This window comes from Suillus plorans (genome assembly GCF_016647745.1).
Source record: "Suillus plorans strain S12 chromosome Unknown HD556scaffold_45, whole genome shotgun sequence".
NCBI lineage: Eukaryota > Fungi > Basidiomycota > Agaricomycetes > Boletales > Suillaceae > Suillus > Suillus plorans.
The window spans coordinates 84,287-106,522 of record NW_024537429.1 but is presented as its reverse complement, the minus strand read 5'-3'; the positions used below and the strand labels follow the sequence as shown (position 1 = coordinate 106,522).

Genomic DNA, 22,236 nt, shown 5'->3' with positions numbered 1-22,236 from the left:
AGTAGCAGGAGTGAAATTTGATTACATTTCGTACATCCTCTTTCTCATCTTCCTCCTCTTCTTCGGCGGGCCTGCGTCGGACTAGTTGGGTATGACGCCAGGGCGCCCACAGCTGTTGACCGTTCACCCGTGCCCGAGCACGTGTGAACGGTCGACGGCTGTGAGTGCCTCTTGTAGGAATCACGTCTCGTATACCTAATCAGCACAAAATGATGAGATGCGTCAATCATAAGAGTTGGGATACGGAGTTCTCTTTGTTCCAAGTCCTGCGTATCTTTAAATCTATTTAGTTTGGGGTCTACTGATCTTGTGTGCTTACGGTAGCTGTCAGGTCCGATTACTTTGCCATCTATATCCATGTGTGCTCAATAGATGGCAAAGTAATCGGACCTGAAATGGAACACGCGAATTTCCCTTTGGGTTGACCATATTCATTGAGCACGGGTTTCTGTCCCAAGGTTTGAGAGTGCGACCTCAATAACATGAAAAAAACTCACAAACAACGGGTCGCTGTATATCTTGCCAGAGCATATTTTAGTGTTCTTGGCCTTACAGCGTTCGCGGACTTTCGCGACACGACCTGGTGCTTGAGGAAGAGACGAGGAAGCAGAGCCCATTGAGAGCCCAGATCCGTGATGCTGATTGAGGATTCCTTGGTACAGGATGGGTGGAGCATACGCGTGGAGGTTCGCACCTCCCGGAATAAATGGGAAGGGTTGATGATACGGTCCTGTGGGGGATCAGCAGCATTTAAGTAGCGGTGAACATGAGTGGCGTGCGAGAAATCGCCCTTTGTCCCACGTACGTGGTGCGCAACTCTAGCACCGCACCATAATCAACAAATCATCAGATCGCTATGACAATAACAATAATATATAGCGATCATAATAGTGTGCATGCTATTGTGCCATGGACAATAGAAAGAATATCTGTACTTGGTGATACATGAATGATTGACAGCAAACAATAGAACAATAAAAATAGTCAGTAGCGGTGAAATTTGGTTACGCATCCTTAAAGTTCATTAGCCTCCCAAAAATCAGAGTCATCCTCTTCCTCTTCCTCTTCTTCTTCTAATTGAGAGGCAGTTACAGGAATCGTGAAACCGGGTGTTCCACTCTGCACGTTTTGAGACATTGGCGGGGCAAACCTAGGGTACGGGCAAGCATATGCAAACACCATGGTAGGTGCTGCCACAGGCACGGGAGAAGCAGAGCCCCTGGAGTCTTGACTAGCTGGGTATGACGGCGGGGCGACCACAGCTGTTGACCGTTTACACGTGCCATTGTCCAAATGTCTCTTGTAGGAATCACCTCTCGTATATCTAATCACCACAACATTAATGATGAGATGCGTCAATCACAAGAGTTGGGATACGCACGACTTGGAACAAAGAGAACATTTAATTCTCTTTAGTTCGGAGCCTTGGTGTTTGGCGGATATCGTGTGCTTACGATAGCTGTTAGGTCCAATTTTCTTGCCATCTAATGCGCACACGAATTTCCCTGTGGGTTGACCGTATTCATCAAGCACGGGTTTCTGTCCCAAGGTTTGAGAGTGCGACCACATTGAAATGAAAAAAAAACTCACGAACAATGGGTCGTCGTATACCTTGCTAGAGCTTATTTTTGATTTTCTGACCTTGCGGCGTTGGCGGACTTGCTTTTGACCGCTTGGTGCTTGAGGCAGAGACGAGGAAGCAGAGCCCATTGAGAGCCCAGGCCCGTGATGCTGGTTGAAATTTCCTTGGTCCGGGATGGGTGGAGCGTACGCGTGAGGGCCCGCACCTCCCGGAATAGACGGGAAGGGTTGATGATATATGGTGTGCGCTGGTGGGGGAGCAGCAACATCTGGCGGTGGGTATTGAACAACCTGAGTGGCGCGCGAGACATCGCCCACTGCAGGGGGGTAATAACCATTTTGTCCCGCTTGGAACGCGTTGCGCGCAACTCCAGCACCCGCATCAGGCGAAGGCACCATAGGCGTGTATGGGGGCGCGGGACCACGCGTCCAATGAGGCGGCACACCGTACGGATGGTAGGTGGCGTAGCCTGGGTAGGGAATGTATGGGGGCTCGGGCCCGGGTAATAGACCCATATGCATGCTAGCGTTTGCTATGTGATGTGTTGCTTCGGAAGAATCTGAACCGTGTGATGAGGAGGCAGGGGGGGTGGATTGGGTCATCTGGAGGTGACAAGTAGATATAAGTTAGAAAGCACAGGCGTTGAAGCTGGAGAGAACCGTACCTGGGCTACCATATATTGATTTGAAATGTCAAGGTTGTTTGTAAGCGTCCGTAGTGATAGAAAGTCCAGTAGATGAGGGACAGAGGATGAAGGCCACCGTTGTATATGCTCGTCCAGCGCTGGTACTATTCTCGAGGTTTGTTTCCACTGCTGGGAACTTCCTTTCGGGGAAGATTGTCTTTGGGGCGCCATTATTCACTAAACGGACGGTGGTTGTTTTGTTCGACGCGTCAGTTTTTTCTTCGACACTTGAGTTGTTCAGTCTTGTTTCAAGTGCACGATGATAAAAAAAAAAGAAGTGCGCTGTGGATGAACCGTGGTATGTTTGTGTTCCCCTGAGGTCAACAATCTGATTGGGGCATCACAACTTATGTTTCTGGCTCCGCGAAATAGTTGAATAATCGTAAGTCCATGGCCGATTCGCATGAGTGACAAGACTCATCAGGTCTCCACGAGTCATGTCGGTGCTCTGGGAGAAACAGTCTAGTGAACTGGTCAACAACAGTCACCAAGAACGAACCCACGCGAGGTGCAATAGGCGATGCAAAATTCAATGTACACCTCTCGCATCACGTTCTAAACCCGTGATTTTAGAGACAGCCAGCATCCAACTCGAGAACACTCAAGAGCGAAGCTTCACGGGAAAGATCACCATAACTGCATTTCCTTGCGCGTACTCACAATTTTATTTGGTTTCTTTTATCACATCGTAACATGCCGTCGTAGATTCTGGCCCAACTTGACTCCCCTGACCAAGCTAGAGAACCGACCAAAATTTTATTTTCCTATCTTCAAATTTACACAGTCGAGTTGAAGGAAATCGCCGCCTTGCAACATTAGTCGATTGACGTAAAGGTGTGTCTTTGCCATCCAACTAAGAACCTGCAACCGATCGCTTTTTAGTGTTTGTACGAAGAAAGACAACAGAAATTGCAAGGAATAACCTCCTGGCCCCGAAGGACGGGTGGTACGGATACCATGAATGGTAAAGCAGCGAAAATTCACTTACCATGACATCGATTCAAGGGAGCACCAAAAACCGCCTTCACCGTTGAACAGTCGTCTCTGGCATTGCTTTGAACCGCTGTGGCTCGTAAACACAACACGGAAGCGACATCCGCATGTCCTGGTGCGACCTGAATCCAGAAGTCTGGATCGGATAGAGCGACAGCATGTGCATGAAATAACTGGTTATAAATATGAAACTGCGTTATTGCTGGGCAGAAAGTCATACCTGAGGACACAGGGGTCTCGTTGACAGTGCAATGTACGACCAACGCATTGGTATAGACTTTCGAAGTGCGGCCGAACGTCGACCAGGTAATATTTCCGGTCATGATCATTCATGGTTCAGAGGCTTTCAATACTGATGTTTCGACCACGGTGAAGATCGATTATCATTCGGTTTTCATACGACTTTCCTATTCTCCTCCTGCCAGTGCGCCTTACAGCTTGCGGTGCGTGTCAAAGATCCTCGCATGCATCATTTTTGATGGGCCTACTCTCCGAGGCCGCACTCGCACCAACTTTGCAATTGTTTCGGATATAGCGCCAGAGGCGCAGACACGCATTTGAATGAATTTTAGACGGTCGTCAACTTTGGTGCAGCAAAATGCGCTGTGCGTGCATGAAGAGAAGGAATACTGTTGGTTGACCTCCGAGTCGGTCCTCGGATTCTAAGCGTCAGCATCCGAATCCCGATAGCTATTGTTGTACTGTTGTTTAATTGTTGACTCTCACGTTTGCATATTACAGCCTACAGCACACTGCTTGGCTTGGCCTACGAGAATGCGACTCAACGCGAAGGTGGTTGAATCTAGCGAGCTTGAAAGTGAGGTCAAACGAGCTCTTCGTCATTTCAGTGCAAGATTGCGACCTTCCACTTCCAGCTCATGGATTATGATTCTACCGTGGACTCTCCTTGAAGACAAGTTTCATGCTCTGAATTTTCCCTTCATTGGAGCGTACGTTGCGCCGTGGCATGCGAGAACCACGCGGGTGGATGTCGCTCCAAGGTCAGATCATATTCTGTGGATTGTTCTAGAGCAAGTTACGGACATCCTCAGCTAGTAAGGATATATCGTGCAGGGATCCAAGGATGTGGATTCGCATCAAGTGCTGGTGACTCATCACCGGAGCATTGTAACCTCATTTGTCCCTCTCAAGCCAGGTCCTTAAAACTTCGTGAACCTAGGCTCGTATATTTCTCTTAGATCCATTCAAGTCAAAAATATCACTCCCTGAATTAGTATCAACATCTGTATGAAGTTGAAAATCGAACAGTAAAGCCGGGCTTACGAACGCGGCAGCCTGATAACATCCGAACCGGCAGTGACCAAACACAGGTGCGTTTATTCTGCGCTCCTGTCGAATTCCGTGAAGGCGATAAGCCACTCTTACTTACCAAAATGGACCTATGATCTCCCATGAATCTAACACATGCAGCGCTGACCGAAGTCAATCATATTTGTGGATGAAATAATTTTTATCGTAGGGCCGTACGCCCTATGATCGGACCTAGGGTCTATTTCAATACTACCCGTGGCTACCCTGGATGGCAAGGTTCAAGGTACGTCTGCATCAGATTCTTTGTCGTTAACTGATGAAAATGGACAGATGCACATAGACTTGGCGACCTGACAGCGGCTGTCATGAGCGTGCTAGGACGTGCCGCCACCCTTGACAAACGGAGATCTGAGTGCGATATGTTTGTAAATAGCGAGGGCGCAGAACTATGAGGTATCATTTGAGCCCTACGCACACCGTAGATGCGTCCAAATACCAATATCGTCGGTGTCTCACTCATTTCTTCTTTCGAAGGAAAATCGAATTTTACCACAACACGCTCAGTTACTTGGCAGAAACAACTGGCCATTCTGGTTTTGCTGTCTTGGTTCGGACGCATGACACTCGTGGATTTGGCAACACCAAAAACTTCTTTGGACGGGTGCACAATCACAGCATTTGTAGAACAGTCACTTTGTATCATGATGGGACCCATCTTCCAACAGTCAGCCGACACCTCATTTCCGTCTTTCGGAGACAGGGCAAACCAAAGGAACTGGTTACACTAGTGCTCAGAAAAATTTTGTGCTATTCTTGTTGCTGAAATTGTTCACGAAAAAACTCACCCTGGAAATCGGAGAGAGGTTGGAGAGATGATATTGCGAGGCCATAATTTGTAAAAATGCTCTGGCGATGTGCACGAAAGACACGACACCAACGACATTATTTGACATACTAATATAGCCCAGAGGCAGATCGATATCAGGCATAGCTGCTCCTCCTTACCATCACTCTTTCACCAGGCCAGAGTCGACCCGTGCTACCCGAATCTCGGACATGTGCAGCGATCTGCAGCAAGGTAATGTGTTGAGAACGTAACACGAATTTACAGGTATACTAGAGGAAATATCGATCGGAATTCGCGGCAAATCAAACCGTAACAGGCTATCGTCCACCAGGCCCGTCTATCGGCAGCGCTTCAAGTAGCTTAAACTATTCAATCGTCTTATATTGGAGACGAACAGCTGAAACTCGGGTACCTCTTATCGCGGAGGTAAAGCGGTACAAACGCGTTATCCTATATTCTTATTCGACACAATGGCCCTCGCTGACTTTTCTAGTACCCAAAGTTGACGCCTAGAACATCCCCACTGTGAGTTACTTCGACCCTTGACTATAATGGTGCATTCGCACGAACTCGGATCAAAGCAACTGCAAAAGGTTAAGAGTTGTTCGTGGGGAGTCCCTCTTCAAAATACCACGGTGCACGTATCGTCCACATCCCCCAACCCCCTTTGGGTAACCATTGAGATCACGAAACACTCGATTACTAGTCGATCATAACAGGTGAAGTATACGGTCTCGACTAGTCATGGGTTATTCATAATCGTCTAGTGGACATATACTTCAGGTTGCAATTCTTTCCACAGAAAACACTAGCACTGCCTCTCACCTGACAGGCCCCAAAACAGTTTACAGCGTGGCATAACACGCGGTCAGTCCGCTTTGAAGGACTCAGAACAATTTCCATTGCTTTGCCCTTGTTACAGGGGCATTCAAATATTCATGCGCTAGTGATGTTTGCGCACCCTTGGTCGCCTTGTCACATTTGTATCAGTGCCCGCACGGATCAACAGCCTGTCACGATTGTGAATGAACCACACGCAGCGCTACGCTATCGGGAGTTTCTTCTGCATTCCATCGGCCTGCCAATCTTCCGCGCGTCGCGGACTTCATTGTTCATATGCTCAGATGTTCTATCCTCTCTAGGCTATAGAGAGTTTTGGGAATGTCTGTGCAGTGGCATCGCCACTGGCGTCTATTGTTATGATAGTATCGCCTCATACGTAGGATTCGTGAAGTCAATTTTCAACACGGGTGCTAAGGTAGTCATACTCGCTCATACCTAATGTCTACTAAACCCATTGTGCATGCCATAATATACTGCGTGATGCTATCTGCTCTCAATGAGATTGCATAGATGAATATATCAGCTAAATTTCGTATAAACTAGATAGAGGCTACCGCGGATACAATATATAATACAGTATATGACACAGTATGTATGGATGCGTCCAGTGAGCGACCTGCCATAACTCCACACTGCACGTACAAGATTGAGCCTCACTGGAACCCGTCGTACCCCTGACCCCATTGGCCATGCATCCCCATACCGCCCATACCGCCCATACCCATCCTCGTGTTTCCCATACCTATACCCATTCCCGGACCTCCTACACCCATTCCTGTATTCCCCATGCCCATACCACCACCCATGCCCATACTAGCCATCATTCCATCATCCCAGATTCGATCACCATCCCCTACCCATTGGAATGCGGCGCCAGGCATGTCTCCCATTCCCAACACTCCAATGTTCCCCATCCCCATCATTCCCATGTTTCCCATACCTAAGCCCATCATATTCCCGATGCCCATACCCATGTCCATCGGCATACCCATCCCCATCATTGGAGACACCATCATTGGATTTTGGGAAGGCGGACGCCGGGCATGTTGAATACTCATGTTGGGGTCGGAGTTCATATTTCCCGCATTCATCCCCACCCCGGCACTCCCTACGCCTACACCTACGCCACCGCTGATAGCAACCCCAACTCCACCACTTACACCTGAATTGCCAGAACGCATGGGAGATTTGGGGCGGAGAGTATCAATTTCCTGAGAATTTGGCACGACACACTTCCCCCCTGCGAGCGAAGCCAGGTGTCGAGTCGCTTCCTCCCACGAATCCTTGTTCCATGGGTGCACGACATCACCTTCTGTAGTCCGCGTATGCTCCCCAACCTTAGCCCCATCGCTTGCAGTCAGCACTGTGACCCACCCGCGGCGGAGGGACGAGCGTGCCCGCCCAAAAAGTTCAAGACGGCGTGTGCCGAGACAGAAATTTTCTATGAGAGTATACATTTCGGGTGGTTTGCGCATCGGATCAGCGGTATCCCCTTCCCAGATGATGACGTCGGTATCTGCAAACTAAATTAGTGTCTAATTTTCCAGAGGGTATGGGTTTGTACGTCAGACATGATGCACGGTTCCAAAGCATCATGAACGAGCATGGACAATAAAATGATAAGAACCCCAAATAGAAAACAAGCTCACCAACGTTGCAGTGAACAAACCAGCTGTCAGTCGAGCGACGTACTGTGCCGCGGATACCCATGAGGCAATGCTGTTTTGTGCGGGTCAGAAGAGAAGTAGTAGGTGGGTCTGTCTATGTAAATAGCGTCAGTTTACCAGATAGATAAGTAGAGGGTAACTATGACACGCACCCCTGGACCGCGATTGGTGGTGTTGTTTGTCTTCACCCATACAACATCCTCACACCTGCGGTAGCCCCACTTAGCAAGGACCTCACGACCACGCTCGAGACCTTCTCCTGCGCCACTACCTACCCACATGAATACAAACGAAGGGTCGGCAGCAAGGGAAGGCACAGGAAGAGCTTGAAGATCGTCCCAGCCAAAAGATGAGGAGAATGGGGGGTCTAGGAGGATGACATCGAACTTTTGGTGATGTAATGAAGATAGGTGAGAAAAGGGAAGGAAAAATGGAGGTGTAGCATGCGCATCGACGGATTCCTTTTTCAGACCGAGCAAGCGCTGCTGCTTTGGGTATCTGTAATTGACATGAGGTCAGATCCGGAGCAGCAGGTAACGGACGCACTCCTCAAAACGGCGGGAAGGCTCCGCACCGAGAACCCGATTCTGCGGCCACTCACCACTGTCGACGTACCGCTGCGAGTAGTCGTTGCGGATCGTTTCTTCTTCTGGGACATAATTTGCGTAGCGGGCGACCCTCGCACGTTTTGCAGGATGGAGATCTTGGCGTTGTGGGCGGGTACGAGGAGCGAGTTGGGGCGATGACAGTGGGGAATGCACTGGTGATGGTGCAGGAGAATCAATTAATGGGAAATTTGCCAGATCATTGGGCGCAGTTGCGAGAGCACGAAGCTGACGTCGATGCGCCCGCTGTGAATTGCGTACGTATGTGAGTAGCTTCCGATGGGACGTGAGCAAGTTGTTTGCAGAGTCCAGTACATCCGCTGTGCTTGCTACTGCCAGTATGGGGCCGATATCTGTCATGAGTGTCGACCTAGTGAGTATTTGGAATATGGTGGTTGGTGCAAGGGTGTGTCCGAGACTTCCAAGCCGTGGTGACTTTCCTCTTTTGGTAATATATGATTTGGATCACAATAATCTTTTCTGCAGTTCCATACTCCTCCATTTGCTTTCCCTACACTACACTTCGAAAGTCGGATAACTACTTTGAAACCATGGGGAAGGCAGCAAAGTCTAGCCGCAAATTTGCGGCGAGTGGCAAGTTGAAGCAGGCAATTCAGTCGCGGAAGAAGCACCAGCAGATGCAGAAGAAAATTCAAGGGAGACGTGGGACACACGGCAAAGGAAAGCAACAGGCCGCTACTGAAGCAGACGGTAGTGAACACGACGATGATGACGACGAAAAAGAGGTCAAGGGAGGCAAAGAGTCAGTTGATTAATTGTCGTCTGATCTTTTGTCTAAATACTGAGAATTCTGCTTCAGTGCGAAGAAAATGACTGTCGAGGACTTTCTCGGAGCAGAATTTATGGATGATGACAATGATGCTGAGGAAGATGAGGTAGGACCGTCATTCTTTTCTTCACTCAGTGCAATTCTAACACGCGCAGGATGATGCCGGAGGCGACGAGTTGGATACAGACGAAGATGAAGAAGACGTAGCAGACGACCAGTCCTTTGCGTCTGTAGATGATCTCGAGGGTGAGTGCCTACATGATTCTTACATGCTTTGCTTATACTGTGATAGATCATGGCACAAGTCACATGCTTGAGCTCGCACAACTCGCCGAGAAGGACCCTGAGTTCTACAAATATCTACAGGAGAATGATCGCGAGCTTCTCGAGTTCACCACCGCTCAAGAGGGCCGTGACGAAGCGGATGATGAGGATGATGTCATGGATGGAGACGATGACGATGATGATGACGATGACGATGATGAAATGGGAGAGGAACTGCCCATTCTTACTACCGGCATTCTCAAAACCTGGCAAAAAGCACTCCTTGAGGCAAATCATATATCTTTCTTTAATTACACATTCACTGCTAACCCGGCGGCCGTAGCATCGTTCCCTGCGAGCCCTCCGCAAACTGCTCATTGCGTTTCGCTCTGCAGCGCATATGAATGAAGACGACCAGGTTCTTTTGTGGCGCATTGACAATGCCGCAGGTGAGCATCGTATCCTCATGTATCGTGTTATGTAGCTGAATCGGTTCTCCCGAAAGTGTACACAAAGTTGGTAACGACCTCCCTGCGGTATACGCCAATTGTCCTAGCCCATCATCTCCCATATAAAACACTTCCGAACGGTAAATTGTGTGTCCTTCGCTCTTTCCATACTGTCTTGTCCTGAAATATTTTATCTACCGTCAGTAAACAACCTTCGCAATCTGCAAAGCAAAAAACGCTGCAAAAACTAACTCTGTCATACTTCAACAATCTGATTCACCTCATCCCTCAACTTACCGACCCGGATACATTGCGTCTCGCTCTCACAGAAAGCGCAAAGATTCTCCCTTACGTCGTTTCTAGCCGCAAGGCTGTTAAGACGTACTTGAAGGCGAGTCCAAATCTACTGTGCTCCTGCTTGAAATCCTTTATTACAACAGTTCTTATCTTCTGTTTTTACCCTTTCCCCCTTCTATTCGTTTTTGAACGAGGCTGACCCCCAATACAGAAATGTTTAGAATTGTGGTCCACAGGTGAGGATGACGTACGGATAGCTGCATTTCTCGCCATCCGTCGACTTGCGTCCTCCACTGATGACTCCATCGTGGATCTCGTACTCAAGGTACGCTACGCGAGTTCTTGATGCCTGGTACTGCTCTTGACGCAGACCAACTTTAAAGAGCACTTACTTGGCGCTCGTGCGTGCGTGCAAGTCTACGACCACCTATCGACTGCCATCCATTACGCTCATGAAGAACTCCGCATGCGAATTATTTTGTGTAGATCATGGTGTAACATACCCGCACGCATTTGGGTACATACGCCAGCTTGCAATACTCCTGCGTGGGGGTATGAAGACAAAAACAAAGGCAAGTAGAACCCTTGTGGGTCACTTGAGCGGCAGATCTGACGACTTGTATCACCTTCAGGAGGCGTACAAACAGGTCTACAACTGGCAGTACGCGCATTGTGTTGACTTCTGGGCACTTGTGCTAGGTCGCGCGTGCGATGCACATGCGGAAGCCGAGCGAGGGGGGCAGGAGAGTGAGCTAAGGCCGCTCATCTACCCACTCGTGCAGGTCAGTCTGGGTGCCATCAAGTACGTTCTCCACGTGTGATTTTTCTTGTGCTTATCTTCTTCGCAGACTCATTTCGAATTCACGGTCATATCCATTCCACTTACACATCGCACGCTCGATGCTGCATCTGACTCGACACACGCGCATTTACGTACCACTGACGCCTTATCTCCTTCCTATCATTTCCTCTACCCTCACGGCATCTGGCAAGCCTAAGTCATCCACGCTGCGCCCTCTCGACATGGAAACGCATATACGTGCTCCGGCGCAGTACGTTAAGACGCGGGTATATGCAGCGGGGCTTGTGGAGGAGACTGTATTCCTTCTCGCGGAGTGGCTTGGCAGCGGCCCAGTACATGGAAGCGTTGCATTCCCCGAATTGATCGTACCCATCATTGTCACACTCCGCCGGACACTCAAAAATTGCAAGGAGCTAGGGAAAGAAGCGGGAATGGTGAAAGGCCTTCTAGAACGGGTGGAAGATTGTGCAAAATGGATAGACCAGTCACGCTCAGGCATCAATTTCGGCCCAGGAAAAATGGATGAGGTCGAACAGTGGGAGGCCAACGCGGAGATAGCGGAGTCCCCCCTGGGAAAGTACCTCAAAGTGCAACGAAAGAGCAGGGAAAAGCGCAAGAGGATGATCGATAAGGTACGCGTATTTTTTTACCGTGTGGATACTGCTGATGTCGTTACAGGCCAACAAAGGCGAGGATGAAATCTTAGAAGACTAGATTGGTATGGGCGTCTTCCAGCCCGCTTGCCTGCCGTTAATTATTTTGACACAAGACGCCGAAGGAAATGATAATCAAGGGGCCGCTTCCCCTATTTGATCCTTTCGGAACGCGAGAGGAATAGCGTTGACCCTCTTCTGTCCGCGGAACATCCACAAAAGTATTCGGCAATGCCCGAAGTCACCGCCACAGCGCTTCGTTCCGCGTTTAATTTCCGGGACGTTCTCCACCTCCACAATGCTTGCAAACACATACACAATTTCATCCTTCCCAAAAAATATATATCTTAGCGCGAGCGGTATCCGCCGTCTGTCTCTTGATCGCGCTGTGCCTCAATTTCAACGTTTTTGAATTGTGAGATCCGGCGAGGACCGAATTGATATTACAGCGTTTTGTTCCGCGCTGTGACCTTCTGGAACGCCAAGCTGCTGGCGTTGTTTTACACAACAGGTCATATGGTTTCATGAACCCAATTTGGCTTAGGTTAACTTCTCACAGATTTGTCCAAGATTGAAGCTTGGTGAGGCGGGGATTCTTTGGTTATCCCTTTGGACTCAGATAGATCTCAGGATGGACCGCATGGGGTTTATGAGGTGAAAATGAAATATCTAACAGGTTGATCGTCTACACAGCCATAAGGCGGCATTGCCAATGCCAAATATACCGACAGCCAGAAGTTTGACCATAAAATTATGGCCAAGTGATGGTGATATATAGTTCGACCAATTGATGGGTCTAAGCCTGAATGGATCCGAGGACATCACGACTGAAATCACTAGATGGTCAACTTGGGTTTCGTGCAGACCTGGGGTCTATTCTCAGATTAAAATACCATGCAAGGCCCCTTCTATACATACTCTGAGCTTCTAGCGAATGACAAGGCTTCCGCTCCACCAAGTGCCGAACAGCAGGTTCAGCGAAAATGAACAAGTCACAAAAAGGTTCGATATTTCATGGTTATTTCCATACTCCAAAGAAAACTTTCCACCAAGGTCGCCCGGCACCTCTTGCACTTCTTTCGTACCCTTCCACAAGCCGTTCGTAGTGCCTTGGCATAGAAGCCGGCTGAAGTGTTTTCGCTGACAGTGCGTACTGAATGCGGAAAACGTACATTTGTAATCCGTTAACCATGGATGAGAACACATGTGGTCGCACTCACCTTCTTCTGTATGGCGTTGTCCCGTAGTAGCTGTGTTGCTTGGACAGCCTCGGAGGTTAGTTTTGGATGCGCAGAGAGGTGAATCAAGAAGTTCTTGAGTTGGATATTCGGACGAAATGGATCAACAGGCCATGATGAAGCGATACTGGACAGCTTTTGTGCCGCCTTGGAGGCAACCATGAGATTTCTTCTAGGTGAAATCTAGGGTTGATCATTGTCCCGACATATCGCGTGAATGCATACCATTCGACCTTGTACTTACCAGTACTTCGATGAACTAGAGGACCGACGTCAATTTTTCGCAAACCTACTGAGTAACAGGCACTCCGACTCAGAATCGGACCTTCAACCTTACGCAAACCTTCGCAAACCTTCGCGGGAAGCTCCAACTTGAACTTTCATTCCAAGGGGGAACCAAAATGCAGTGGTGCGTCGTTTATGGTATTTTTAAATCCGTCTAACAGTAACTGGCTGCCATCGCTTGAGGATCGGGAGCGATTTGGAGCTATTGTCAATTGTCCTTCCCAGTCAGCAATGCATCCGCGGCCGGATTTCGGACACACAGCAAATGTGACGAAAAGTATGCCAGGGCAATCAACAAAATTTGGAGTTGAGTGACAGGAATCGACACTTCACGTGGAAGCAATCGGTACTACCCTGTGCCACCATTCTACAACGTGCGACTCGCAAAGGATTCCCCTCGGAACCACCATCATGAAATAGATATCCCACATCCTGTACGAGATGGAAGATACCAACACACTCGGAATTTTCCTGAACGGTTCCCACTTAGACTTGGGGAAGGAATCAGAACTCCCTCGCTTGATACCGAAACCTTCATGTGAAATATCACGAATCACGAATCACGATGAGCCATCCTCCTGTCTGCACTCGAGAAGACGCACAAGAATCACCGACATCATGTGATGCGTTCGTGCATAAGCGGCGCAGAAATCACCCTGTGGTTCCTTACCTGCTGTTGCGAGGGAGAAATTCCCATTCCCGGATAGTTGCACAGGTTAGCTGATTGCATTATTATCGAAAGATCATCATAGAAAGCCAGCGATGATCCATATTCACAGTGGACGACAGCGCTGATAATACACCAGCCTGGGTTGTGGCAGCTAGAAAAATCCCACTGGTGTCTATCTCTGATTCAAAGCTCAAGAGTCATGGCCTTTTCCGGATCTCATCTGATTACAGGCCCCCGTCTACAGGAACCGCTGCAATCGTCATGATCTTTGCCCATCAGGGATTCTTCCCCGGTGCAAGTAGCAGTCAGGCAGCTTCCTGCATTTCTCCGAGTCATAAATAATATATGTGCGACAGCTTGTTATTCCTCATGACCTATCATTGTTTGTAAGAGAATAATTCTAATTATATCTGTTTCTGATGTAACTTCGGTATTCCTCGAATATCAATATTTCAGCTAGAAAGTGTTAATCGTAGGTGAGAAGCTCGTGACCAGGCTGTCTCGGATGTCTACTCATCACCTATGCCGCTGAATGCGTGACTGAAGCGTGGTTCTACTAGTGCACTGTGTGTCTATTAAGTCTAGTAAATTTTAATCTTCATGTCACCACTCGGTAGTATAACAGTTGAATCCATGCAGTACTAGAGTCAACGTGCCTATCAGTGCCGATATTTGCGGGGTAATACTTGTCACAACACATGTCTGGAATATGGGCGGGCGCTAGTTTGACGCTTGCAGTTAGCTCGGTTGACTTCACAGCACTTGCACTGCCACGCCAGGGCAGTTGCAACAGGGCCAGTGTTGATGGTAAGGCATACACCCTAGTTCCGTCCATTTTCGCTATTTTCAAGATGGGCTGCTGTGGAGAGTCAGTGGTGTCAGCCAATACTCCTGATACTCAGTATGCCAACAGAGTGCAACCAGTGAATAACGGTATCATTAGCCAGCAGCCCGGTCCTCACCCAGGCGCTCAACATCACATACAACCATTTGCAGAGAAACCACCATTGCTCATCCCTCCTGGGCCTTCTCCACCTCCACCAAGCTTTCAACAAAACAACCGGTCGATAAATGGCACTCCTTGGAGTCACTCGCCCTCACCACCTCCCCAAGGCCCGGCCTATTCAGCTCCTTTGAGTCCAAACCTTGGAGGTGCACCATTGATGCCACCACCAGCTGCATATGCTCCTCCAGGACCGTCCAATTCTACTGCGTTCTTTACGCCTCTCTTCCACCCTGACCCCATTCATGCTCCGCTAAGGAGCAACAGTGTCACACCGTCTACATCCACTGCAGTAACTTCAGCTAGGATTAATCCGGCGCCTTCAGACGAGGGGAAAATGTCGATCTCTATTGACTTTGGTGACTATTCCCATCGTTACTGGTGAAGTCCTGTGCTGATTGGAATGCAGGAACTACCTTTTCTGGCATCGTGAGTGAGCATGATTCAACGAAGGCTTTGCAGCTTATGGTTTTCATCGCAAATAGGCATATGCCTCGTCTCGAATTGCGTCTGGGAAGATACAGCAAATCCTGCATTGGCCTGGATCTTTTGAGACTTTCCGCAAGGTACCTACGTGCTTGCTGTACGATGAACATGGTCAGGTTCTTGCTTGGGGGCTGGAAGCGAAGAACGCTAGCTCCATGCCCGGCACTACGCGTTGTGAATGGTAGGGACTTTATAATGGGCCAAAATTATCTGATTCAGATACTTCATTCAAGGTTCAAGCTTTTTCTCGAACCACGTGCTCTTCGTGATGAAAGCGCGATTGACCCTCGGTTGCCCCAATTACCTGTTTGTGTTATCCCCTTATTTTATGGCATCTAATTTACAGTATTCTAGCCTGGTAAAGTAGCCATGGATCTCATCATCGACTTCTTGTCGTGTCTGTGGGAATACGCTAAAGAGCAGATTACCCGTGACATTGGTGCTGTCGCAGATCTCAGTCAGTGACCACATGGAAAATAATGGATACCGTGATTTATCTGATGTTCTTCCAGACTCGGCTGATGTACTTGTGACGTGCCCGGCAGCCTGGGACGCTAAAGGATGCGACATGATGCGCGAAGCTGCTATTGCCGCAGGCCTCGTGCAGTCGGCTCATGCAGGTGATGGTAACTGGCGCGACAGGCTGCGCATTATCACGTATGATATATCCTGCGTGCTCGCCCCTCCATTTGGCTCATTCATTTCCAGCGAGCCAGAGGCCGCGGCTGTCCACTGTGCCAGACTTACGGATCTGCACAAGCTCAAGCCCAACCAGAATTTTATGATATGTGATGCTGGTGGTGGTACAGTTGTACGTTTTCTTATGACGACTTATTTCATGCATCTGACTGATGCATCTCTGGCAACAGGACCTTGCCGTTTACAAGATCATTGGGCAAATGTCTAACCTTGAGATCGCCGAGATGTGTGCTCGATCTGGGGCCAATTGTGGTTCCCTTTTCCTCGATTTGAGATTCCGAGAGCTTGTAAAAACTCTTTTAGCTGATCATCCTGCTCATTTGGACGCCGCCAGTCTCGCCTATTTCATGCATTCTTTCAGCCAAACCGATAAGCTCGCATTTAGGGGCGAGAGAGATGATGGTTGTCAAAAATTTTGCCCTGGGATTCTCACGCTTATGCGCACTATCTGCAGACACATACTTCAACTTCACATGTTTCAATGTGCAGGATCCCCACGATTCTTCCGTTGGATTGATCAATGGAGAACTCGCGATTCCAGGGAATCTCATCCGTCGGGAGGTGTTTGATCCCGTTGTGAATCAGGTAACTTTTGTCGTGAGATCTCGTTATTTTCGCTGGTCATGGTATTTTGACAGGTACTCGAAATGATCGAAGAACAGTCGAAGAAGGTAGAGCAGCGCATCGACGCACTGCTTCTCGTGGGAGGCTTCGCTGGCAGCGAATATCTTATTAGACGAGTTGAGGTCCGTTTACACGAGTGGAGCGTCATGGATGACTGAGTAGTTCTTACACACCCTCGTGGGATAGGCGCAATTTTCGGGGAGGATCAAGGTCATCGCTCGCCCTTCTGACGCTGACACGGCTACGGTGCGAGGTGCCGCGTTGTACGGGCTTTCTCGCAAATCAATTGTATCCACTGTGATCGCTCCACGGTCCTACATCATGAAAGTGGGTGTTCACACTTTAGCCTCCTTGTTACCCTTTTGATTGTGTGTTCAGGTGAAACTGCCTGCCGAGCCAGAGGACTGGGCCAGACGCCCTGCATACATAAAAGAGAACAATGCCAATGTTCCCATTTGTGACAACCGGTAATGACGGTCCATGAACCACCCGGCGTAATGTATTGATTACCGGACCTAGCTTACAATACTTGGTCATGAAGGGCGCTATCCTGCGAAAAGGGTAACTGGCGATCTGCTTCAGAGTGTTATCTTGTTGACCTTGTATTCTTCAAGGCAAATATTGAGGACGAAATTTTGGTAAGCGCCTCAATTACATTTGCACAACTGAACTTTGGTTTAACTTGCAATGCAGCAAATTCTCACAGAATGGACAGGGTGCGATACAACTCGAGGTTGATTATCGCCGCTTCACGATACTCATAGATATCCAGATTGCATCTTCGTAGCCGTATTGTATACTTCCGACTCGGACAAGATGATGAGATATACTGATGAGGTAGGTGGCCACGTCACGGATATTTCCAGGATATCATTAACCTATTCTCCATGAAGGGCGAAACGATGGAGCTCTGTAGATGGACTGTTGATCTGAGTTCTCTGCCTACATTCATGCAGAATGCGAGCATACCGCAGCCAAATGGGTTCTTTACAGGTTTGTGGTTGTAGTCGTTTCTGAAAGACCTGTGCTGACGCTTGTTCGCAGAATTTGAATTGGGTTTGGAGATTGATAGTGCTGAAGTCCGAGGTGTTTTATTTTACGAGGGACAAGAATGGAGTCGAGTTGTCTTCGATTTTCTCAATTGATTGGCATGGTGACTGCGAGTAACAGTACTGAGTTTGGTGCATCTGATTCTCGTTGACCCGGAGTACATGTTGCGTTATTATTAATGTTCATGGCGTGTTCCTGGCAATGACCTAAAATACGTCGGAAGAGTCGAAACCCCGTGGGAGAACGGCAAAAATTTGCCAACGCAACGACAGGTTGGATGAAACGGAAATATAGTTGTGTGCTTCATGTTCTTCTGATACTAATGGCTAAATTACTGTAAGACTACCAAGGCTTTCCCGTTCATGATGCGATATATCCTTTCCAATGCGTGCAAATATTGACAGCTATTGACAGCCATGTGGGATACGAAATTTTTTGGATTAAATTCCGTTTGATGAAGGATGGGAGACGATGGGTCGGCCGATCCTGAGGCGGTGATTGAATTCGCAGGTATGTCGTCGATGATCGATGATGTGAACATCCTAAAGTACTTTTGAGTAAGTTCATGACGCCCCCATGCCATGATGCAGCTTTATCTGTCAGATCCGGGACTCAGGCTCGTCTCACGCGTTTTCTGCCACGGGGCGATAGCTTCAAACGTATGGCACGAGATCTACCTGGCTATCCCAGGTTGAATCCTCCGATTTGGCCGCAAGTGTAATAGCCTGTGGGTGAAGAGATCTCGGAACCCGATCCTTGGATTATGTGACCTGGTGCCTATTGGTCGTCGGTACATTGCCTTCGAGCGTTACCTCCACTCTCGTCCACACTTTTGATTGCTGCGACATCCGGTCATATCCGTTTATCGTCGGAGTTCGCCGAACTGTCTTACAGAGGATCGGATTGACATATGAGTCGTCACCCAAAAACTTATAAAGCCTTTGCAATGGATGGCCAATCTCCTCGTCATTTGTCCCTGCAATGTCGACGTCGACATCGGCACTTCAGCTTTCCTCAATTTCTCTCCAGCAGCTGTATGACCTACTTCAGCCAATAACAGTCCCCAATACTTCTCCCAATGCCAAGTTCACCAATTGGAGCGGCACTTTCACTTGTTCCCCACTCGCGGTCTTCGAACCAGAGACGGAACTTCAATGCGAGCTCATTCTGGAGCTTGCACGACGTGAAGGCAGAGTAGTCCGAGCAGTCGGAGTAGGACATAGCCCCAGTGACCTCGCCTGTACCACTGGCTACATGCTACGCACCACCAAGCTCGACAAACTTTTGGAGGTAAGCATAATTTTAGACTCATTCGGTTAAACTTTGTTTCATCCCCGACCCATTGCCGGAAACATTCTGGCCATTCGTCATTGATTTATCATTAACACGTAAGCGCGCAATATTGATTTCGAATTGTTCAGGTTCATGCAGATAAAAGATATATCATTGCTCAGGCCGGAATTACACTTGATGCACTGCATGCCGAACTCACAAGCCATGGTCTCGCGATGATCAATGTCGGCTCAATCTCCGATCAGACGTTGGGCGGTATCGTTACGACCGCTACCCACGGAACTGGCATCAAGTATGGCGTTATTTCTACGCATGTCATGGGACTGTCGTTGTTGCTGGCGGATGGATCTCGTGTGTTCTGTTCTCCCCAAGAGAGGCCCGATCTTTTCACAGCATCAATATGCGGATTGGGCAGCACGGGCCTTATCTTGGCGGTTACCCTTGAGGTGGAGCCCGCGTTTCGCCTCAAAGAGGTTCAACAAACCTTCCAGTTTCATGAATGCGTGCGGAGCTTGGATAGCCTTGTCACTGCCTCCGAACATGTTCGGTTCTGGTGGTTTCCAGCTGCGGATACCATGCGGATTAGTTCAGCCGATCGTACCGTAGAGGTGAGTCCATGTGCTCAGCTTATGTACACTTCCAACGTAATTCCTTCTAGCCAGTTAAACCGGCAGGAAGCTGGCTCTGGCATTCGTTGATCGGCTTTCACGTGGTGCAGTTTCTACTTTTTGTGGCAAGATTCATTTTGCCACTGAACATCTTCATTGGTCGATTCGCGTCATGGCTGGTCAGCACCAAAGTTATTGCGATTGATGATAGCTTCCGTATCTTTAACATGGAATGCAGAGTGAGTAAAGCATTTTCTTTCTTCGTTCCACATCGCTGACTCCACTGTAGTATCCGCAACATACTACCGAATGGGCTATCCCCTACGAAAATACGAAATCCTGTCTTCATGATTTACATGATTGGCTGATGCGCGAGTTCTCTGACCCAAATGGTCTCCGCCCTCATTTCCCTATCGAAGTGCGATTCTCTGACAGTGACGACATCTGGCTAAGTCCCAGTAACGGACAGAAAACTTGTTGGATTGGGATTATCCAATATAAGTGCGTGTCTTGTTTATCTTTTTTTGCACTGGCTAAGACTTGGCGAAGACCTTATGGTTTCGAGGTCCCGTACAGGTTGCTGTTTGAGCGTTTTGAAGCCATTTTGTGCCGTCATGGTGGTCGACCTCATTGGGCCAAGGCACATCACCTCCGTCCGGAGACACTTCGCAGATTGTATCCTCGATTCGACGACTTCACCCGCGTACTTGGGTCGGTCGACCCTCGTGGGATGTTTCGCAATGAGTATGTGGAACGCCACATATTTGGCAAGACAGGCCCTGAGTACCACAACAGAGTGTTCAAGCGTCATGCCCCTTCACGATAATATTGCAATTTTTCCAGTTCCGCTATACATACAATAAGGCTCGTCATCTCGTATAACCTATTCCAAGTAGATTAGTCCAGCCAATTACTGCAAGGAACGTGCTGGCAACGTATATTATTCTAGTGTTACATATCATGGTACTCATACACCTAGCTGTTGCCTAATCGACTCCCTGACCAGCCTTTCATATTCCTATGTAAAAGAGTTTATGAGACAAGAGTGTGGCATGATACGAAATCAGCGCTCACCGGTTTGTTCTCCCGATACAACTTGCAACAGTCAATGTTAGCTCCACTCTCCAAATTTGGTTCTATCAAGTGAAGCATCAAGAGAAGGGCAGAACGAGGATCAGATCCGGTGAACGTACCGGCAAGCATGGAAATAACACTCAAGATCACCTTCTCAACGCTCTGCACAGGACTCCATCTCTCAGACGCTTGTTCATACATGGTAGGGTCGTCTCCGGGTGTGTGGAGGATTGATATGCAAACGTTTCCATCCGGATAAACTGTGTACCATCAGCACGGTGACCAAATAAATTAAGGAGATCATTTCACTGTTCGGGTGGAATAAGGGAGGGTCGAATTTCATCTTGAAAGGCGATAGCGGATAGTCCTGTGGCTAGACTCATCTCTTGAGTTACATTTGCGAGATGACCATCTGACACGTTATCTTACAAAGGTGAGTTTGGCGACAAAGACGCCACCCTCCTGAAATGCCAATTACATCAAGTACAACTTGCGAGAGGTCGCGGAAAAACCTACAAATGGTGTGCCTTCTGGACCAGAGATAAGCGCTTCCCAAGTGAAGAAGTCCGACTCTGAGATTGGACCTATATGTCAAATTGCGGGATTACACCAACAATATAGCGATGTTTTTGTTAATGTACCTGCGGTGAACATTCCATCAGGCGAACCTGGAAAGTTGAAACCCAATGAGTGTCAACTGTATGAATCACAAGACACCAAAGTAACAACCTCCTGAAGTCAACTGCTTGTACTCGGTCATTAATCGTCGTAGTGCAGTTGCACTGCTGCCCTTTGTGTTCATGGTCGGATAAGAGATGGAAGATGGGGAACCGACAACGTACAGCGTAACCAAGTCTGGCAGCACAGTATTTGAGCGCTTAAAGTAATAATAGCTATTTGACGCAAATGGTAATATTCGACATAACGTAATTGCACAATCGACTGTCGACAACGCGTGTCTCTCTCGCACAAGGATTTCATGTGCATTCGAACGAATTTTAACCCAATTGTCTCGCTAATAATTTTCATACGCGCACTCCGTTCACAGCGCTCTTCACCATTACTCTTCTACACGAGCTTGAGGCTGAAGCATGAAAAGCTTGCCTCAGAGGGCAAGGCCAGAGGTGCGGGTATGAAATCTTAAGATCCGAGGTCTCACGCATTTTTTATCAAAGGAGGTCCGGTGCTGCGTGCAGAGATACTGCATATGACGTATCAGGACCTATCGACATTACTTTCATAAAAAAAAATCAGATGTCAGATGTGACAACACCTGGCAACACCAGACAACACGGCCATCCGATCATGATACTTGCCTTATGAACGGTGACTTTACGGACCGGTCTTTCATCCATGAGCGCCCAGGTTGTATGCAGTGTAGCCCATGGTGGCGGGTTGCAGTGCCGAACTGTTTATCATATTTTGACGGCTCGGTGTTCAAAGTTGTTCCGTGCGGA

The 22,236-nt window shown here is 48.4% G+C and overlaps 8 protein-coding genes across 8 annotated transcripts; 3 read left to right on the top strand and 5 right to left on the bottom strand.

Annotated features, from left to right (window-relative positions):
- Positions 1 to 7: 7 nt before the first annotated feature.
- Positions 8 to 795, bottom strand: HD556DRAFT_661981 (uncharacterized protein). Its single transcript, XM_041311231.1, has 3 exons — positions 498 to 795; positions 415 to 448; positions 8 to 340 (listed from the first exon to the last, which is right to left on the bottom strand). The coding sequence occupies exons 1-3, from the start codon at positions 615 to 617 to the stop codon at positions 45 to 47; spliced, it is 450 nt and encodes a 149-aa protein (XP_041157945.1). The 5' UTR covers positions 618 to 795; the 3' UTR covers positions 8 to 44.
- A 590-nt stretch (positions 796 to 1,385) lies between these two features.
- Positions 1,386 to 2,661, bottom strand: HD556DRAFT_662198 (uncharacterized protein). The gene is made up of 3 exons (XM_041311232.1): positions 2,247 to 2,661; positions 1,595 to 2,184; positions 1,386 to 1,539 (listed from the first exon to the last, which is right to left on the bottom strand). Exons 1-3 carry the CDS (start codon positions 2,436 to 2,438, stop codon positions 1,485 to 1,487), a joined length of 837 nt encoding a protein of 278 aa, XP_041157944.1. The 5' UTR covers positions 2,439 to 2,661; the 3' UTR covers positions 1,386 to 1,484.
- Positions 2,662 to 6,875: 4,214 nt separating this feature from the next.
- On the bottom strand, positions 6,876 to 8,854 carry HD556DRAFT_1241283 (MT-A70-domain-containing protein; the record flags this gene model as incomplete). The annotated part of the gene is made up of 5 exons (XM_041298184.1): positions 6,876 to 6,997; positions 7,163 to 7,738; positions 7,872 to 7,983; positions 8,042 to 8,387; positions 8,436 to 8,854. The coding sequence occupies 5 exons, from the start codon at positions 8,852 to 8,854 to the stop codon at positions 6,876 to 6,878; spliced, it is 1,575 nt and encodes a 524-aa protein (XP_041157943.1).
- Positions 8,855 to 9,045: 191 nt separating this feature from the next.
- On the top strand, positions 9,046 to 11,810 carry HD556DRAFT_1433062 (Noc2-domain-containing protein; the record flags this gene model as incomplete). Its single annotated transcript, XM_041305188.1, has 12 exons — positions 9,046 to 9,257; positions 9,315 to 9,390; positions 9,440 to 9,530; positions 9,577 to 9,836; positions 9,892 to 9,997; positions 10,033 to 10,144; positions 10,202 to 10,388; positions 10,506 to 10,619; positions 10,678 to 10,866; positions 10,927 to 11,096; positions 11,143 to 11,728; positions 11,775 to 11,810. 12 exons carry the CDS (start codon positions 9,046 to 9,048, stop codon positions 11,808 to 11,810), a joined length of 2,139 nt encoding a protein of 712 aa, XP_041157942.1.
- Positions 11,811 to 12,563: 753 nt separating this feature from the next.
- HD556DRAFT_661820 (uncharacterized protein) lies at positions 12,564 to 13,351 on the bottom strand. Its single transcript, XM_041311230.1, has 3 exons — positions 13,232 to 13,351; positions 12,970 to 13,170; positions 12,564 to 12,902 (listed from the first exon to the last, which is right to left on the bottom strand). The coding sequence occupies exons 2-3, from the start codon at positions 13,147 to 13,149 to the stop codon at positions 12,768 to 12,770; spliced, it is 315 nt and encodes a 104-aa protein (XP_041157941.1). The 5' UTR covers positions 13,150 to 13,170; positions 13,232 to 13,351; the 3' UTR covers positions 12,564 to 12,767.
- Positions 13,352 to 15,105: 1,754 nt separating this feature from the next.
- Positions 15,106 to 17,899, top strand: HD556DRAFT_1241155 (actin-like ATPase domain-containing protein; the record flags this gene model as incomplete). Its single annotated transcript, XM_041298170.1, has 18 exons — positions 15,106 to 15,304; positions 15,355 to 15,374; positions 15,431 to 15,612; positions 15,665 to 15,737; positions 15,786 to 15,888; positions 15,944 to 16,088; positions 16,140 to 16,242; positions 16,301 to 16,532; positions 16,585 to 16,715; positions 16,769 to 16,876; positions 16,941 to 17,081; positions 17,133 to 17,221; positions 17,274 to 17,315; positions 17,369 to 17,392; positions 17,448 to 17,470; positions 17,527 to 17,591; positions 17,648 to 17,747; positions 17,799 to 17,899. The coding sequence occupies 18 exons, from the start codon at positions 15,106 to 15,108 to the stop codon at positions 17,897 to 17,899; spliced, it is 1,881 nt and encodes a 626-aa protein (XP_041157940.1).
- An 886-nt stretch (positions 17,900 to 18,785) lies between these two features.
- HD556DRAFT_1241271 (L-gulonolactone D-arabinono-1,4-lactone oxidase) lies at positions 18,786 to 20,531 on the top strand (the record flags this gene model as incomplete). Its single annotated transcript, XM_041298181.1, has 5 exons — positions 18,786 to 19,094; positions 19,226 to 19,705; positions 19,756 to 19,944; positions 19,995 to 20,206; positions 20,255 to 20,531. 5 exons carry the CDS (start codon positions 18,786 to 18,788, stop codon positions 20,529 to 20,531), a joined length of 1,467 nt encoding a protein of 488 aa, XP_041157939.1.
- Positions 20,532 to 20,672: 141 nt separating this feature from the next.
- HD556DRAFT_1445554 (ubiquitin-conjugating enzyme/RWD-like protein) lies at positions 20,673 to 21,581 on the bottom strand (the record flags this gene model as incomplete). Its single annotated transcript, XM_041306956.1, has 8 exons — positions 20,673 to 20,723; positions 20,780 to 20,841; positions 20,899 to 21,039; positions 21,089 to 21,152; positions 21,209 to 21,241; positions 21,296 to 21,363; positions 21,421 to 21,447; positions 21,509 to 21,581. The coding sequence occupies 8 exons, from the start codon at positions 21,579 to 21,581 to the stop codon at positions 20,673 to 20,675; spliced, it is 519 nt and encodes a 172-aa protein (XP_041157938.1).
- Between the last annotated feature and the right edge of the window lie 655 nt (positions 21,582 to 22,236).

Coding starts and splice junctions, on each gene's coding strand:
- HD556DRAFT_661981 (XM_041311231.1), bottom strand. CDS start 617: ATGGGCTCTGCTTCCTCGTCTCTTCCTCAAGCACCAGGTCGTGTCGCG. Junction 449..497: donor TATACAGCGACCCGTTGTTT/GTGAGTTTTTTT, acceptor ACCTTGGGACAG/AAACCCGTGCTCAATGAATA. Junction 341..414: donor TGAATATGGTCAACCCAAAG/GGAAATTCGCGT, acceptor TAGATGGCAAAG/TAATCGGACCTGACAGCTAC.
- HD556DRAFT_662198 (XM_041311232.1), bottom strand. CDS start 2,438: ATGGCGCCCCAAAGACAATCTTCCCCGAAAGGAAGTTCCCAGCAGTGG. Junction 2,185..2,246: donor ATCAATATATGGTAGCCCAG/GTACGGTTCTCT, acceptor TGTCACCTCCAG/ATGACCCAATCCACCCCCCC. Junction 1,540..1,594: donor AAGGTATACGACGACCCATT/GTTCGTGAGTTT, acceptor ACCTTGGGACAG/AAACCCGTGCTTGATGAATA.
- HD556DRAFT_661820 (XM_041311230.1), bottom strand. CDS start 13,149: ATGGTTGCCTCCAAGGCGGCACAAAAGCTGTCCAGTATCGCTTCATCA. Junction 12,903..12,969: donor ACAACGCCATACAGAAGAAG/GTGAGTGCGACC, acceptor TTCCGCATTCAG/TACGCACTGTCAGCGAAAAC.